The sequence below is a fragment of the Aquarana catesbeiana genome, linkage group LG02 (assembly GCF_042186555.1).
Source record: "Aquarana catesbeiana isolate 2022-GZ linkage group LG02, ASM4218655v1, whole genome shotgun sequence".
NCBI classification, from domain to species: Eukaryota; Metazoa; Chordata; class Amphibia; order Anura; family Ranidae; genus Aquarana; species Aquarana catesbeiana.
The window spans coordinates 308,876,451-308,896,146 of NC_133325.1; the positions used below are offsets into that span (position 1 = coordinate 308,876,451).

The 19,696-nt window shown below is 40.1% G+C and overlaps 1 protein-coding gene across 1 annotated transcript in view; it reads left to right on the forward strand.

Moving 5' to 3' along the window:
- Positions 1-19,696, forward strand: part of VWA3B (von Willebrand factor A domain containing 3B) — a 288,159-nt gene that overhangs the window by 134,497 nt on the left and 133,966 nt on the right. The window contains exons 21-22 of the mRNA XM_073614648.1: positions 15,859-15,909; positions 18,628-18,817. Coding sequence (XP_073470749.1) covers positions 15,859-15,909; positions 18,628-18,817 — 241 coding nt within the window. The remainder of the gene's footprint in view (positions 1-15,858; positions 15,910-18,627; positions 18,818-19,696) is intronic.

The following is a 19,696-nucleotide window of genomic DNA, read 5'->3' on the forward strand; positions in this document are numbered from 1 at the left end:
ACTAGACAATGCAACACAACAACTGGGTTTCATTTACACAATTTCCTTCTGGTTCCCTTCCTCAGAAGTCAAACACAGTTTAGCTGACTTGTTTAATAGGGCTAAGAGGAGTGTGTAAAGTGCACTAATACATTACAATTAATGAGAATTCAGTTTTCTATGGATAACTGTACTTTGCACATCATCACTGCACAGTGTAGACAGCAACATGTCTACAGACCAGAACTGAACACAAGGAGCACATCTGTGCCACATACCTGTTTGATTCTATAGGGCTGATCTACTAAAGGCAAGCTAGCTGCTACCATAACAACAATATCCTCCTTCAAACAGCCAATGTATAACAACGGTGGGTGGTCTGGAAGTGGTTAAAGGTGCAAGGAAAGAAATGCAGTAGACATGTCAGCCAGTAAAACTGCAAGCCAGTCAACAAGAAATACATATAGGTTGGGTGGGTAGGTGGTCACTATAGGTTGACAAGAAGGGTAGAGGGGAAAGTGCCAGGGAGGCTGGTCCTTGGCTGGAACATCCCAATAAGTACGCCCCGTTGCGTGACCTTGGTGAAACCAGTCAGGGACCAGCATTGGTGGAGCAGAGTGAGGCCCCTAGCTGCCAGGGGAATAACTCCTCCAGTGAGGGTGGGGGTGAAGCCAAGGTAAGAGAAGGACAGATTCTGGTGGTAGGGGACTCAATTCTTAGAAGAACAGAGAGGGCAATTTGTAAAAAAGACCTGAAGCGCCGAACTGTATGTTCTCTACCGGGCACTCGGGTTCGGCACATCACACAGATCTAGTGGACAGATTACTGGGAGGGGCTTGGGAAAACCCAGCTGTGATGGTGCACGTTGGCACCAGTGTGTCAAGGCTGGGCTCAGCCCTTCCTTCTCAAAACTGGCTGCTTAGCTGTCGGCTAATTGCCAGCTCCTATCTCTCCACAGTGACTCACCTGTTGAAGATATCCTGCTCGTCAGTCCTGCCTACTTAAGCCGTCGAGTCCAGATGATCTCTGCCTTCACCTTGGTCACATCTCTAGAGACGCTCTCCTGTGTTCCTGTTAAAGAATTGCTTGGCTGATATTCCTTCTGGCTCCAGATACTGCTTGCTGGTCTACTACGCTCATCTCTGGCTCCCTGAGGTTTTGGCTTGTCTGACTATCCGTTCCGGTTCCTGAACCCTGGCTATGTTTTGACTATGTTTACTCGGTTTACCTTTTTTTATTATTATTGAACAAGTGTGATTTAAGTGTACTTCTGTCTCATGGTTTCTGACAGTAGGCGAAGGCCATGGAGGAGTATGTTGCAGACGTACTTTCTCGAGGTTTCATCCACAAATCCTCATCTCCTGCTGGTGCTGTTTTCTTGTTTGTGAAGAAGAAGAGTGGTGAACTGAGACCTTGTATTGACTATAGGGGTCTCAATCGTTTCTCGATTAAGAATGCCTATCCGATTCTGTTGATTACAGAGTTATTTGACCGCCTCAAGGAAGCAACGGTTTTCCCAAAGTTTGATTTGAGAGGGGCATACAATCTCGTGAGGATTAAGGAGGGCGACGAGTGGAAAACTGCGTTTACTGCATAAACAGGCCATTATGAGTACCTCATAATGCCTTTTGGCCTTTGTAACTTCCCGGCAGTTTTCCAGGAATTTATTAACGATGTCCTCAGAGGTTTGTTGCGGTTATGTGTGGTGGTTTATCTCGACGATATCCTCATATTTTCAAAGTCCCTGGAGAGCCACCACACAGATGTCTGTAGTGTGCTTCAGAAACTAAGAGAGAACAATCTCTATTGTAAATTGGAGAAGTGCGAATTCCATCGTGAACAGGTTAAATTCACCTGGGTTATGTTATTTCCACTGCTGGTTTTTCAATGGACCCAGAGAAACTTTCAGCAGTCCTACAGTGGCCACGACCCATGGGTTTAGGTTCTCTGCAGCATTTTCTTGGCTTTGCCAACTATTATCAGAAGTTTATTCGTAACTTTTCGTCTCTGGTCAAGCCCCTGACTGATATAACCAGAAAGGACGGTAACCCCCAGAGTTGGTCTTTGGAGTCCATTAAGTCCTTTGAGAGTCTCAAGGCTGCCTTTGTTTCTGCTCCTGCGTTGGCACATCCTGATCCTACATTACCTTTTATACTTGAGGTTGATGCTTCTGAGACTGGAGTTGGTGCCCTTTTGTCTCAACGTCCTACCTCTGAGAGCACTATGCATCCTTGTGGCTACTTTTCCAAGAAATTGTCACCTGTGGAGTGCAATTACGAGATTGGTGACAGAGAGCTGTTAGCGATAATTTTAGCCCTGAAAGAATGGAGACATCTCCTCGAAGGTACCACTGTGCCGGTTCTCATTGTTACTGACCATAAGAATCTCACACTCTTGTCTGAGGCTAAACGCCTCTCTCCCAGAAGGGCGCAATGGGCTCTTGTCTAGTTTCAATTATATGGTCTCATTCTTACCCGGTACTAAGAATGTAAGGGCTGACGCTTTGTCACGACAATTTTCCTCCACTTCCAAAATGGAGTTGGTTCCAGTTGCTGTGCTTCCTCCTGATCATATTCTGGCTACGGTTCCCACCAGTCTCACTTCTCCTTTGGGTGACAAAATTATTCCTGCTCCGGTCCATGCTCCCCCTGAGAAACCTTGTGACCGCTGCTTTGTCCCAGAGAGTCTCCGTACTGCCGTGCTCCAGACATTTTCCCAAGTCTGCTGGCCACCCTGGGAAGAATCAACTCTTTTGGGCCATTTCCCAACAATTCTGGTGGCCTAGTCTACGTGCTGATGTAACTACCTTCATAGCTGCCTGTTCTGTGTGTGCTCAGAGTAAGACTCCACTACACCTTCCAGTGGGCCTCCTACAACTCATACGCAATGGAGAGAGGCCCTGGACCCACCTGTCTATGGATTTCATTGTGGAGTTACCCAATTCCCAGGGCAACACAGTTATCCCTAAGGTGGTTGACCGGTTCTCAAAAATGTCCTATTGTATTCCACTTAAGAAGTTGCCCACTTCTAAGGAACTGGTTTCCATTTTTTGCTCGGGAGATCTTTCGCTTACATGGGCTACCCAAGGTGATTGTCTTGGACAGGGGTAGTCAGTTTGTGTCCCGGTTCTGGTGTGCATTTTGTGCACAGCCAGGAATTCAGCTTGCTTTCTCCTCTGCGTATCACCCGCAGTCTAATGGGGCTGCAGATCGAGCCAATCAGTCCTTGGAGTAATTCCTACGTTGCTATATTTCTGACCATCATAAAAACTAGTCAGACCTCTTACCATGGGCAGAGTTTGCTCACAATAGTGCCTTGAATTCTGCTTCCTGATTGTCCCCGTTTATAGCGAACTATGGTTTCTAACCTTCCATGTTGCCTGACTCATTTGTTCCGCAGAGTATTCCTGCGTTAGAGGAGCATCTCCGTGGTCTTCATTCCACTTGGGCACAAGTCCAGGAGGGTTTGCGACATGCTACTACTGATTACCAACAATACAGACCTGATCACGGATTTGGAAATACAGGGCAATTTAGGAAACAGCGATCACAGGTCAATTAGTTTAATTATAAATCACACAAATCGGAAACATAAGGGGAATACAAAGACACTGAATTTCAAAAGAGCCAACTTCCCCAAACTAGGATTCTTGCTAGAAGATACTAAATGGGATAAAATCTTAGGAACAATGAACATGGAGGAAAAATGGGTATGCTTTAAGAGCATATTAAATAAGGGTATTAGCCAGTGCAACCCAATGGGAATTACATTTAAAAGAGCTAATAAAAGTCCTGGGTGGCTTAACTGCAGTGTAAAAATGTATACAAAAGCAAAGGAGAAGCTTCTTCAAAATATACAAGGCTGAGGGATCATCATCGGCATTCAACTTTACAAAGAATCCAACAAGAAATGTAAGGGTGCAATTAGGGCGGCTAAGATAGAACACAAGACACATTGCGGAGGAGAGTAAAAAAAAATCCCAAGAAGTTCTTTAAGTATATAAATAGTAAGAAAGGGAGGTCAGATCATATTGGTCCCATAAAGAATGATGAAGGGAATCTGGTTACTAAGGATGGAGAGATGGCAAAGGTATTGAATTTATTCTTCTCCTCCGTCTTCACTAGGGAAATAGGGGGCTTCAGTAACCAAAACTGCAATGTTTATCGTCATGACAGGAAGCACCCTCATGGCTAACAGAGGACAGAATTAGAAATAGACTCGGAAAACTTAACATTAATAAGGCACCGGGACCAGATGGCTTGCACCCGAGGGTCCTTACGGAACTCAGTCAAGTAATTGCCAGACCATTGTTCCTAATTTTTACTGACAGTCTACTGACTGGAATGGTACCAGATGATTGGAGAAAAGCCAATGTAGCACCAATATTTAAAAAGGGTCCAAAATACATCCCTGGGAATTACAGACCAGTTAGCCTAACATCAATAGTATGTAAACTCTTGGAGGGGATGATAAGGGACTATATACAAGATTTTAGTAATGAAAACGGTATCATTAGCAGTAATTAGCATGGATTAATGAAGAATCGTTCTTGCCAAACCAATCTATTAACCTTCTATGAGCAGGTGAGCTGCCATCTAGATAAAGGAAGGCCCGCAGACCTAGTGTATCTGGATTTTGCAAAGGCATTTGATACAGTTCCCCATAAATGTTTACTGTACAAACTAATGTCTGTCAGCATGGACCAAAGGGTGAGTGCATGGATTGAAAGCTGGCTACAGGGGGAAGGTCAGAGGGTAGTGATAAATGGGGAGTATTTGGAATGGTCCGGTGTGGAAAGCGGGGTCCCCCAGGGTTCTATCCTGGGACCAATCCTATTTAATTGATTCATAAACGACCTGGAGGATGGGATAAACAGCTCAATCTCAGTATTTGCAGACGATACTAAGCTAAGCAGGGCAATAATTTATCCACAGGAAACCTTGCAAGAAGATCTGAACAAATTAATGTGGTGGGCAACTAGATGGTAAATAAGGTTTAATGTAGAAAAATGTAAAATAATGCATTTGGTTGGCAAAAATTTGAATGCAATCTACTCTCTAGGGGGAGAACCTCAGGAGGAATCTAGGATGGAAGAGGGCCTGGGGGTCTTAGTAGATGACAGGCTCAGCAATGGCGTCCAATGCCAAGCTGCTGCAAGCAAAGCCGACAGAATATTGGCATGCATTAAAAAGAGGATTAACTCCAGAGATAAAACGATAATTCTCCCACTCTACAAGACTCTGGTCCGGCCACACATGGAGTATGCCATCCAATTCTGGGCACCAGTCCTCAGGAAGGATGTGCTGGAACTGGAGAGAGTCCAGAGAAGGGCAACAAAGCTAATAAAGGGTCTGGAGGACCTTAGTTATGAGGAAAGATTACGAGCACTGAACTTTTTCTCTCTTGAGAAGAGACGCTTGAGAGGGGATATGATTTCAATGTACAAATACCGTCCTGGTGACCCCACAATAGGGATAAAACTTTTCAGTGAAAGGGAATTTAAAAAGACACACGGCCATTCACTAAAATTAGAAGAGAAGCAGTTTAACCTTAAACTGCGTAAGGGTTCTTTACTGTAAGAGCGGTAAGGATGTGGAATTCTCTTTCAGAGGCAGTGGTTTCAGCGGGAAGCATCAATAATTTAAAAAAACCATTAGATAGGCACCTGAACGGCCATAACATACAGGGATATACAATTTAATACTGACATAAAAGCACACACACACAGGTTGAACTTGATGGACTTGTGTCTTTTTTCAACCTCACCAACTATGTAACTATGTATGACTTTCTGATGGAGGAACATAATTATTTTTTTAATGAATTAATATTTTATCTTTTTATGGGGATTATGATGGCTTATATGTAATAGTTTTGATAGTATAGAGTACAGTCAACCCTAGGAAGTACAAGAGATTATGTGTAAAAAAAAAAATGGCAAGATAATGAAGCCTATGAGCTTTTCCTGTTCATAAGTTAATTTATAGATAGGCAGGACTTTTTTATCGTCATCTTCCACTCAGATATAGTGGGCGGTGAGGGTGATTTCCATTTTATCAGAATTTCTCTTCTGGCATAGAAAGCAATATAAATAATGAACAATTTAACGTATCATGACTCTTCTCGCTTATCAGTGATACCCAAGAGCAATTTAAGGGGATCTGCAGGAGTTGCCACTCTTCCCGTTTTATGGATAGTGGATATGATTTTCCTCCAATAATCCTGGATTTTAGGACAGGACCATATTATATGGAGAAAGGAGCCCTCTTCAATAGAGCACTTAGGACAAAGTGCTGACATATGCGAGTAGATTTGGGACAGCCTCAATGGAGTATAAGACACCCTGTGTAATAGTTTAATGAAAATAAATTTGTCTCTGGCCAATGTCATCTTAAGCAGAAAATTAAGTTTCCCAATCTTCTTCTCCTAAAGTGGGTAGATCCGTATGCCACTTTTGAAATAGTGAGGTAAGGTTTATTAGGTGTGTTCAACAGAGAGTAAATAGAGACCACTTTGTCTAAGGTATCTGCGATAAGTAGGCTCTCCAAAGAATGAGAATATAGCGCAATTTTTATTAACATTAAGGCTACTTTCACACTGAGGCGTTGCAAAACCGCGGTAAAAACGATGAGCGTTATTACAGCATTTTTGCCGCGTTAGCGGTAAAAATAGCGCTAATGCCCATGCGTTTTAATAGCGTTTTTTAAGCGTTAGCGTCAGCAAACCTGACCATGTGACCATGCGGTCATGTGACCTTCCCCACAGTTTCTGGGTGGTTTTAAAACGTTTTTACCGCGTTTTTACAGCTTTTTCCATTTATTTCAATTGGGATAGACAGTGCTATTTTATGCGCCCCAAAGATGCTCCAAAAAAGCTGTTTGCAGGATTTTTTCCATCGCACAGCCAGCCCAACGCCTCAGTGTGAAAGGTTACACTGAGATACATGGGGGGCGTTTTTCATGCGGTATTTAGGCGGTAATTTTAGCGCTAAAACGCCTGAAAAACGCCTCAGTGTGAAAGGGGCCTTAAGCATATTTAAAGTATTTTTAACTTTAAATATATATATATATATCTTGCTATTTTTTTCCACGAAGGTGGAGTTACAACTTAAAGTATTTTAAACCCCTGTCCTAAGGGACTGTTTAAGCAGAAGACAGTAACAATTTGCAGGATCCATGCCGCAGACATTTGTTTAATTATGTTAATGAAATTGGATCAGAAGTGGAGCTTATATCACATCCAGAGAGCTTTAGATTAGACTGTGCAAACTGCTGTAAAATGTTAGTGATTTCCAAATGCCTTTCCCATGTGACCCTGAAATAATAATAGGGCTGATGGGAGATGTGCTTTTCTCATCTCTTTATGTAGATGATAATTTCATGGCTACAATATGAGATGATGAAGTGGTGCAAATGGAATACAAATCACACTGGATATCCTTGAAACAGTATTATTTTATTAACTCTTTATTAAAAAGTATAATGCAGAACAATTTAGTATTGAAAAGGAAAACAGTGCATGATAATATAAACATTAGAAAATGACCTGGAGTTGTGTAGTGATTATAAGAAAAGAGATAAGGTCCCCGCCTGGATGAATGTGGTGAAGGTGCAGTGCACTTTTGGACTGTGACAATAAGACTAATGTTATCATGGGTGGAAGGAAAGAAGATTGTTTGATTCCCCCTATAACCCAGTCAGTGTTGATGGGGGAATCCTTCCCGCAGCGCTATTATGTACTGCCAGCAGGGAGACCTCCCTGCCAGGAGGACACAATAATCAATGTTAGGTGGCACTAATTTTTGGGTAAAAACACGACAGGCTGGTTGTACACATATCAATCTAACAATCGACTTGTGTACTAGGGTGCCCATACATGTATCAAAACTCAGATGGTCCCTGATGAACTGGCCAAATTTCGATCCATACATTGATTGGTCGTATACAACCAGCTTGTCAGGTTTTTTTCTGAACGATTAATGCCGCCGGCTATATATATAACTCTATGTGCACCCTAGTGACTTCTGTGGCTCGAATGGAATCAGCTTATTTACTTGATCCTTCTGATAGCAGCAAGCAGTTATGGCAAGAGGCCCTTTGGCAGCAAACACATGAATTTTTGAGCTAGGAGACAAGTCCAGCCTTATGCTGGAATTTCTAGCTAAAAAAACATTCACTTTCAAGCAAAAAAGCCCCTGGACTGGATAATTTTCACTTGAATTTTATACATAGAGCTTTTAGCTCCTAAACTATAACAATTGCATACTGATACTAAGAGATATTAGGGAAAATGGCGCTACCGGAACCTGTTTGGCTCAGCCTATACAGGGGAATGTTATGCGAACGTTATTTTTTGATTAACACCCAAATCCTCAAGTTAGTATACAGAAGAGATTCAGTATTACACCTCCTGATATAAAATACTAGGAACTATAAGAATTGCAGTTCAATGGCTGGGATGTATGTGTATGGGTCAGTTTATACTGGTATGCCTCCTACCTAAGTGGTAATATATCAGAAGAAACCCATTATGCATCCCATATAGTCCTAAGGAGTCCGTATGCTTTCTCCAAAGTCACAAAATACATTACCACTGTTTGCACATTAGAAGCATAATATATATGGTAACAGGAAAAAAACCCTATAGAAACTCAATAAAATAATTCCTGTAAGGGAAAAAGAGTTACATGCACAGTGGGTGTATCTAGGGATCTCAATATTCATGCAGTTCATAAATGGTGGTAATAATGGAAGTATGTAGCAAAGTCCCATGCAGTTCATGCAACAATCAGACACATATTTTTCGGAGTGACTTTCGTGTATACAGGGTTGAGCAGTGACTTCTGTGATCCCCCCTTAGATTGCTCACTCACCAGATGTCGGAACCCCTACAGGGGTATCAGGCCTGACACAAGGGCTTTGCTGCTGGTTGCTGCTATGTTCCAAGTATTTCCAATTTGCATGCTGCAATTACTCCTTATAAAGAAAAAGGGGCTTCCATAGTGTGATACAGTCCCAAAAAAATATTTTTATTTAAAATAATTTAAAATCCAGAGCCAAAAAATAAGAAAAAATAAAATACAAAAAATTACTTGAAAAAACGCACAAGTCCAAAAAAATGAGCTATCCTACTCCCACCCAATGACCACTGGGGGGGGGTGAACGCTCCAATGTTTGTTTGGATGTTTTGCTCAGTCACTGTCCTCAATGTGGGTACAGACTTGGGGGAAGCAGCAATCAGCTGGAGATGTGCTACGTTCCTCCCACTAGTCTGCAGGAAGTGACACAGCAAGCGTGGGTCCGTCGTGCGCGCTTCGTCTCCTGACGTCTTCAGCGGTATTTGGCTTTAGTGATCACTTCCATCATACACAGCGACCAGACTGACTTCACGCTGGGCATGAGCACAGCTATGTAAAAACCTAGAATGTATGAAAATATTCAGTGTCCACATGATAATTGGGGACAGAGAGTTGTCATTTCTCTACATGCTTACAAAGCATTTCATTTGGTTGAGTGATCTTACATTAGGGCCTCCCTACATAGGTTTGGTTTTGACCAGGTTTTTCTTCAGGTCTTCTTAAAGGGTAGCAACTAATGGCTGGACTTCTGAGAGCTTTCCTCTGTCCTGAAGCACCTACCAGGGATGCCCTATTGCTTGTCATAGTGCCATTTGTCTTTATGGTGATGATAAGGTTTTGATATTGGGAAGATGCAGGTGCCTTTTTAAAAGCAACAGTAGATACCTTTGCCGAATCCAAATACCATTCGGGTCTAACAGTGAATTGGTCCAAATTCATGTCAGGGCCCTGATGAAGTTTAAGATGTAACACATAGGGTGGAGCGCTGAGCCTTGGTAGTATTGTAGAGAGAGGACGATCTGGCGGAAGCCCTGCTATGCTGATGAGATTATGAGCTGTCAATCAGACTCAGCTAATGTGGTACAAGTGTCTGTGCCCCTTACATTACACTTCACTGAAGATTGTGTTGCATTGTTTTAATGTGAGTAGGATTTTAATAAATATTTGGGTTTTTTAAGAAACACAGAGAGCAATAGTATTTTTTTTTCTCTTTTTGAGTTGTAATGCTGAGCATTTCCTTGGGCTGGATGTTTTGAAAAGGGAGAGTGTAAATCCTCCATTATAGCCTGTCCCAGGTGTTTAAATGGATCCTGCCTGTCAGGCCTTTTATAATCTTAAGGTCCATCAAAGAGGTAAAAGTTTGTCCACTGAGGTTCCTGGTGGTGGAGAATACACTTTTTTTGGATGGATTTACCATTGATCACATGGAAGATTGATTTAATAGGCTTTATTTTAATTTACCATCAGTCTTTCACAATTTTCAGAAATACAAGTTGCACAGATTTGTTTATTCATTTTATTTGTCATCACAACAAATTACTTTGTATACCAATAAGGAAGATTTAATTAACAGATTTTGTTTATCAGCATGACTTTTTACAATTTTCAAGAAACACCAATTTTATGGTTTTGTATTTTTCGTTCGCTAATTTTTCCCACTGCTGATTACTTGGCACATGGCTTCAGCACATGTGAACAATTCTGGTACACATTAATGGTTTATATAGCGCAATACAGTTATTTTATGTTATTTCTACAACATTTATTAGGACTTTGGGTACCGCAGCTTTTTAATACTTTTTAAATGGTAGTGAGTGGGAGATCTATTGGTTATATAACCTATATAGATGGTTAGTGGGTCAGAAATCCTACAAAACTTGACCTCAAGATTTAACTTATTTGGGAGAAATAGACTGGGGAAACTGTTTTAAGGCCCTAGTAAGGTGTCTTTATGTGCCAAGAAGCATCAAATTTAAACCTACAGTCAGGTCCATAAATATTGGGACATCTACACAATTCTAATCTTTTTTGGCTCTATACACCAATGGATTTGAAATGAAACTAACAAGATGTGCTTTAACTGTAGACTTTAAGCTTTAATTTGAGGGTATTTACATCCAAATCAGGTGAACGGTGTAGGAATTACAACAGTTTGTATATGTGCCTCCCTCTTTTTAGGGGCCAAAAGTAATAGGACAATTGGCTGTTCAGCTGTTCCATGGCCAGGTGCGTGTTATTCCCTCATTATCCCATTTACAAGAAGCAGATAAAAGGTCCAGAGTTCATTTTAAGTGTGCTATTTGCATTTGAAATCTGTTGCTGTCAACTCTCAATATGAGATCCAAAGAGCTGTCACTATCAGTGAAGCAAGCTATCATTAGGCTGAAAAAAACAAAACAAACCCATCAGAGAGATAGCAAAAACATTAGGTGTGACCAAATCAACTGTTTGAAACATCCTTAAAAAGAAAAAAAGGAACCGGTGAGCTCAGCAACACCAAAAGACCCGGAAGACCACGGAAAACAACTGTGGTGGATGACCGAAGAATTCTTTCGCTGGTGAAGAAAACACCCTTCACAACAGTTGACCAGATCAAGAACACTCTCCAGGAGGTAGGTGTATGTGTGCCAAAGTCAACAATCAAGAGAAGACTTCACCAGAGTGAATACAGAGGGTTCACCACAAGATGTAAACCATTGGTGAGGCTCAATAACAGGAAGGCCAGATTAGAGTTTGCCAAACAACATCTAAAAAAGCCTTCACAGTTCTGGAACAACATCTGGACAAAGCTCAACTTGTACCAGAGTGATGGGAAGAGAAGAGTATGGAGAAGGAAAAGAACTGTTCATGATCCAAAGCATATCATCTCATCAGTGAAGCATGTTGGTGGTAGTGTCATGGCGTGGGCATGTATGGCTGCCAGTGGAACTGGTTCTCTTGTATTTATTGATGATGTGACTGCTGACAAAAGCAGCAGGATACATTCTGAAGTGTTTCGGGCAATATTATCTGCTCATATTCAGCAAAATGCTTCAGAACTCATTGGACGGCGCTTCACAGTGCACATGGACAATGACCCAAAGCATACTGCAAAAGCAACCAAAGAGTTTTTTAAGGGAAAGAAGTGGAATGTTATGCAATGGCCACGTCAATCACCTGACCTGAATCTGATTGAGCCTGCATTTCACTTGCTGAAGACAAAACTGAAGGGAAAATGCCCCAAGAACAAGCAGGAACTGAAGACAGTTGCAGTAGAGGCCTGGCAGAGCATTACCTGGGATGAAACCCAGCGTCTGGTGATGTCTATGCGTTCCAGACTTCAGGCTGTAATTGACTGCAAAGGATTTGCAACCAAGTATTAAAAAGTGAAAGATTGATGGATGATTGTTAATCTGTCCCATTACTTTTGGTCCCTTAAAAAGTAGGAGGAACATATACAAACTGTTGTAATTCCTACACCATTTACCTGATTTGGAAGTAAATACCCTCTAATTAAAGCTGAAAGTCTGCAGTTAAAGCACATCTTGTTCGTTTCATTTCAAATCCATTGTGGTGGTGTATAGAGCCAAAAAGATTAGAATTGTGTTGATGTCCCAATATTTATGGACCTGACTGTAAGTCAACTGCCATGAGCCTCCTTTTTTCATTTGATTTGGCCTCTCCCTGTCCTGTATAATTTCTGGGTACTGATCCACAAATTGGGATGGGATGCCCTATTCCACTTACCCGTAGGGTATGTATCCTTGGGGTTTTACAGGATCTGGCGCTTTTCCCGGTAGTGGTTGGCGGCAGTTGACGTTGGTTCATTTGGGGTTTTTGGCTCATCTCTAACAAAATTGTTTATTGAGTTTTATTATAGCTGAATGTGTGGGCCTGTACTGTATGTTTAGCTACGCTAATGTAGTGATTACGTTCCTACCTTGATAATTTGCTGTCCTCCATACACTTGCCTGTGTAATAACTACATAGTTACATAGTTAGTCAGGTTGAAAAAAGACACAAGTCCATCCAGTTCAACCTTAAAAACAATAAATAAAATTAAAAATATCGTACAATCCAATATACCCAATTGTATACCCTCAGTTGATCAGAGGAAGGCAAAAAACCCCAGCAGAGCATGCTCCAATTTGCTACAGCAGGGGAAAAAATTCCTTCCTGATCCCCCAAGAGGCAATCGGATTTTCCTTGGATCAACTTTACCTATAAATGTTAGTACCCAGTTATATTATGTACATTACTAGTATTTTGTATTGTGTAACACCCATGCCAGATCATCCAGAAGTGCTGATTTAGTTTTTTACAAAAAACTGGAACTGGAGAGAGTACGGAAACTGTATAGAGTCTAGAGAAGGGCAAGAAAAATTAATAAGGGGACTGGAGGACCTCAGTTACAAGGAACGACTACAAGCATTAAACCTTTAAGAAGAGAAAAAAAGACGAATGGCTAATCTATGTTAAAGAAATGTGCCACGTCCAGTGTTTAAGACAAAAGCAAGAGGGGTTCCCCTAAGTGGACTTTTAAGGCACTCAATTATATCGTATATAAAAAGTGTAGCAGAGTATACAAGATCATGTAATAGTAAATAAATTATGTTTATGAAAAAACAACATTAAAAGGTTATAACGAAACATTGATTTGTCTAAACAATACGTTTCTATCACCATACAAAATATGTGCATGAAAAAACCTCCTCACATCCAACGCGTTTCGGTATATAGTCTAGTCATTCTTCAGGGGTGCAGAAAGTAAGAGGGGTTCATATAAGATGTAATTAAAGGTAAATGATCAGTAAATTGCCAAAACATGTAAGGGTACAAAAGACTACATGCTTACAGTGTTACAATCCAGCACTTACATAAAGTTAGATGGTGAGGTAGTTTTACAATGCTTTGTTAAATCACATTAAAAACTTGCAGTTTAGGATAGCACTGAGTAATTGAGCCGGTGGGAAAGCTGTCTTAAGGCAAGAAAGGGGGCATCAGAGAAATCTGTGAGTGTAGGCTGAGTATTGATGTCCTTAGGGGGCAGAAGTCCACAGCAGCGAGACGGCCAGAAGAATATACTGAGGCAAATGGAATCCCTGGGAGTAGAGAAAACATATGCTAAAAAAGTATATCCCTGTGCTGGATGTGTAGTAGGTTTAAATATTCTAGGATTCAAACAAAATCAGGAGATACACATATACACATGGACATACATGCCTGTTAATCATATGAGTACTAATAATACTGTCTGTAGTAAGAATAGATGAGATTAAGGGAGAATTGTCATAAGTGCCTGGGGGTGCGTCCAGGTACTGGGGTAGTCTGAATGTCTGGGGTAATATGAATGCTATTTAAACTGTGATGTGTGGTTGCTATATGCAGAGAAGATACTTGGACATTATAACAAATAAATTGAGCAAAGTCAAAAGTATATGTATGTGGTATGAAGTATATAAATAGCAGGTAGATATTTGAACCTGTGCATATACAGGCAGAAAATAAAAATAAAAGGGTAAATATTTAAACCTGTGTACCTACATGCATAAAGTAAATGTCAGGTTTAATACAAAAAGAGAGGGGGGGCCTTACTGAGGAATGTATTGTAAATAAAGCTCTTAGATGAACCCCTCTTACTTTTTGCACCCCCGAAGAAGGACTAGACTATATACCGAAACGCGTTGGGTGTGAGGAGGTTTTTTCATGCACATATTTTGTATGGTGATAGAAACGTATTGACAAATCAATGTTTCGGTATAACCTTTCAATGTTGTTTTTTCATAAATAAAAATTATTTACTATTACATGATCTTGTATACTCTGCTACACTTTTTAAATACGATATAATTGAGTGCCTTAAAAGTCCACTTAGGGGAACCCCTCTTGCTTTTGTCACAAGCATTAAACCTATTCTCCCTAGAGAAGAGGCACTTGAGAGGAGATCTGATAGTGATATATAAATACCTCAATGTTGATCCCAGCATAGGAAGAAAACTATTCAGTCTCAGAGAGTGTAAGAAGACAAGGGGCCACTCAATGAAATTAGAGGAGAAGCAGTTTAATCTTAAGCTGCGTAGGGGGTTTTTCACTGTCAGGGCAATAAGAATTTGGAACTCCCTTCCACAAACGGTGGTGTCAGCAGGAAGTATTGATAGAAAAAAACTCTTGGACACACACCTTAGGAAACACAGTATACAGAGACATGGGAAATGATTTTCGACATGAACACACCCACACAGGTTGAACTGGATGGTCTTTATTCAACTTTACCAACTATGTAACTATGCTGATTAAAAGTCAGTCCAGTCAGGTTTCATCTTGCATTATTGATAACATGTATGCCTCATGTGCACTGGGCATAAAAAACGCAGCTTTGGCATTTTTTTGCAGGCTATATAAGTACCTCAATGTAAGCCTATGTGTCCATACACACATAAGCGTTTACAGGTGTATTAGAAGAGGAGCGTTTAGAGGCTGAAAGAAAAAAAAACCACCAAAGGCATGCTCAGGAGTAGACCTGAAGAGAAGAAAAATTGCTGAACATGCCTAAACGCATATAAATGTGCCTAAAATCTAGACACATTTAGGCATGTTTGAGTGTTAATGGATTCCAATTGGCAGAATAAATTAATAGAATCAATTAATGCTCAAATGTTTGATGCGCCTAAACATGCCTAAATGCATGTGCAGCTTTGGAAGCGTTTTTTAAGCAGCTTAACAGATGCCTTGTGTGCATGAGGCATTATGGATCTGGTTGTGGTGGTGGTGGTTTGAGAACATATAACTGAAAACAGATTTTTTAACAGTGGGATTATACTTTATAGGCAGACTTTATGTTAACATGTTTTGTCATATGAAAAAATCTTTCCAATTGAGATTCTATGAAAGACATTTCAACTTTATGTTCCCAAGCTATTATAAATTTGGACAGCTGAACTGCGCTGACATCTGTGTTTAGTTAAGTCTTTGCCTAACCTGTTTAATTTTAATATGCCAATCAATTTAGGTTTGCTTAAACCATCTTTTGTATCTGTTACCAGACGCCTAAATTTAGTTGTGTGGAGAGCTTTATCGCAGGAAGAGAGAGATAAGTAAGTATTCATTTTATTTTATGGGTTTGTTTGGCTGAAGCAAGATAAAGATTACAAGTAAACACATAGATTTATTTTTAAAGATGAAAAAAAAAAAAAAAAAAAAAAATTAGAAGCGTTGCCCTTGGTACAGGAAAGGTGAGAAAGGACATCCACTGCAGGTTACCTAATCACAGAGCTTATAGTATACAGTAAGTGTGAAGTAATTTAAAAAAATCTTGTAGATTCACTCCATTTATCTGGAAGGCCGTCTGCAGCTGCCATGTTACTTATGGGCAAAAATAACAGCTATTGGACAATCCAGTGTGATATGATCACAGCTGTTCTTTTGAAGGCCAGATATTAGATGAGCTCAGGAGGGTCAGGAAAGTCAACTGACATTGATGTGCAAGTTTATTAATTAGTATAATAAAACTTATAAACTTATTTCAATTAGTCCCTATTATAATGTCAAAAACACACATTGGCATATATTGTTTTTTTTTCTAATCAGAAGCTAATTAAAGTGGTTGTAAAGTCAGAAGGTTTTTTATCTTAATACATTCTATGCATTAAGATAAAAAAACCTTCTGTGTGCAGCAGCCCCCCTCAGACCCCCTAATACTTACCTGAGCCCCCTCTCTGTCCAGCGATGTCCACGAGTGTCTCGGCCGTCCAAGACTCACCCTCCTGATTGTCTGAGACTCAGCAGTGGCCCCATTGGCTCCCACTGCTTCCAATCAAAGTCAGTCAGCCAATGAGGAGAGAGGGGGCGGGGCCGGGCCACAGCTCCATGTCTGAATGGACACTCGGAGCTGTAGGGGCCAGGAGAGCTGTAGAGGGACCTGAGAAGAGGAGGATCTGAGCTGCTCTGTGCAAATCCACTGCAACAGAGCAGGTAAGTATAACATGTTTGTTATTTTGTTAATGGTTTTGGTTCCGAATATGGGAAAAACACCCTCATAGATAGGCACCACATCCCTGAGCAAGGATTTAAATGGACGTGGAAAAGAGAGGGATTTTGACGGTGCAAGTAAACTGTGCATACGGAAAAGCTATGTATCTTTTCTCTTTTTAAAAAAAACTATTGTTTACATTCAATTAAAATGGAACATATATATTGTATAAAGTAACAAACATATTTCTTTTTACAACAATATAAAAACAAGGTGGTCAAATAGGGAAATGAAAAGGAAAAAGTGTACACTACAAATTCACAGATGGTAATTATTGCATACTAGCCCGACATGTTTCGCATTGCCGCTTTTTCAAGGGATATGCAACTGTATAATAAGTCATCCGACACTTTTAGTAATTCTACGAAAATAGAAAAAAGAAGAAAAGTTTTTGTATGCAAACATAGATAGTGTTCAGTGTTAATACAACATCGAATGCATGAAAAAACACGTGTTGTCACTCCGAAATGTCCGTAATGGCTTACCCCTGAAGTTGACCCTACAAAACCTCGTCAGAACCGGCGTGTGCAGACCCAACCAAGCGGGACAGCAGGGGGGGCTTTTATTGCAACCACAGGGAGCAGAAAAGATGAAGCTGTTATATGAATGGTAAATATTCAGTGTCAACAAGATTGTATACAAACGGTTAATTGGGTTAAAAGGCCAATGAATTGACACTTACACCGATAGTTAATTCGGGCTCTAGCCAGGGATACAGATGGTCATCGGTATCAGTGAAATGGTGGTTACAAGGGATATTTGTATGGTAAGTATATAAAGCTAGAGAATTAAATGAAAACAAAGGATATTGTTACTACACAGAAAAATGCATTTTTCTGTGTAGTAACAATATCCTTTGTTTTCATTTCATTTTCACTATCGGTGTAAGTGGTCAATTGACCACCTTGTTTTTATATTCTTGTAAAAAGAAATATGTTTGTTACTTTATACAATATATATGTTCCATTTTAATTGAATGTAAACAATAAACAGTTTTTTTTAAAAAGAGAAAAGATACATAGCTTTTCCGTATGCACAGTTTACTTGCACCATCAAAATCCCTCTCTTTTCCACGTCCATTTAAATGTTTGTTATTTGTTTTGAAAAAAACGAGACTTTACAATCACTTTAAAGTGGATGTAAACCCTCACATATACCCAATGAAGTGAACAGCTTTAGATAATACAGAGATGAAACAAATCTCCCAACATAAGTTTTACATGTATATCTGCTGTCTTCAGCTTTATATACTGTTTAGAATGTGCACATCATGTTAGAATTTTCACTTCCTCATTCAGCAGTAGCAGTGTAGTGTTGGATTACACTGAGAGACAGCTGATTGGAGGAAAGGCACACACCCTCCTCTGCATAGGTGGAGACTTTCAGAGCTGTCCTGTGAGTAGAGCAGCTTTCTGCTTATCTATTTATAGCACCCACCCTGACACAAATTTCAGGCTGATTTTATTACGTGTCGGAGAACTTGTCAGGAGTTATCCTGATAACAGAAGAACGGAGCTGGAGAAAGCCATGGGACTTTGAAGAGAGATAAGAAAACTCTGCAGATATATGTGCCCAGCTCAAATTTAATGAATCGGAATTACATCCACTTAAAGCAACACATACAATTTTGAATTGTGATGGAAGAACAAAGTAAAAGCAAGAAAAGTCAAATCAGTCATTTAGAACTGATAATATAAATTATTTTAATGAAGTATAGTGAATGTTGTACCTTCATTTCTACAAATACAAAAAATGTGACATACTAATTTAATCTTTCTGCTAGATTTGATAGTGATGTACCAGTATCATACTTGGAAAATAAAGAGGCTCTGCTACAGGCGCTAGATAGACTTGGGTGGCCTATTTCTCCTGAAGATGTTATGCTGCTAGAAGATGAAATTTTAGCTGGGAAAACTTATCTTCAGCAAGCCACAGATCTGCAAGAGGCTAGCAAGAATATTTCAAAGGCACAGGTAAGATAACAAGTCTACAAAAAGTAGTGATACAAAAACATGGCAAACATCAAATTAATTACAATAGGGGCTCATGCACACTGCAGCTCAAACAGCTCCTACAGGCGTTTGAGCTTTTTTGAGTTCTCATCTTTCTTTGCCTGGAAACTCCTCTCCATGTTGGCCAATATGTCCATGCACAATATAGGTGTTTTCAGGAATTTACAGGCATGCATCAGCGTGCAAAATGACTTTTTTTCATATACAGTACAGTGGTTAAGAAACTACTGTCTATTTATTGGAAGCCCTGGGAGGTACAGGAAGTGCCCCAAGGCCCTTCTGTGGAAATGCTGTAGAAATGCCGATTGGAATGCCGTGGTCAACTGTTGTACTTTGGCCATTTTTTTTCTGGCTAATTTTGTGGCCAAATGTCGTTTCTTACTTTGGCCACAAGAATTGGCCACAGGAAGAAACAACATTTGGCCACAAAAACTGGCCAAAGTAACAGCAATTGCTGTGGCCAATTATTGTGGCCAGAGTAATAAACTACATTTGTAGAATAAAAAAAAATATATATGCACACTGCATATATACAGTATATACAGTACAGTATATACAGCGGGTAAAATAAGTATTGAACACGTCACCATTTTTCTAGGTAAATGTATTTCTAAAGTTGCTATTGACATTAAATTTTCACCACATGTCAGTAACAACCCATGCAATCCATACATACAAAAGTAACCAAAACAAATAAGTTCATAAATTAAGTTATGTTTAATAAAATAGAATGACATAGGAAAAAAGTATTGAACACATGAAGAAAGGGAGGTGCAAAAAAGGCATGGAAAGCCAAGATACCAGCTGAAATCAGTCAGTAATTAGAAAGTAATCCTGCCC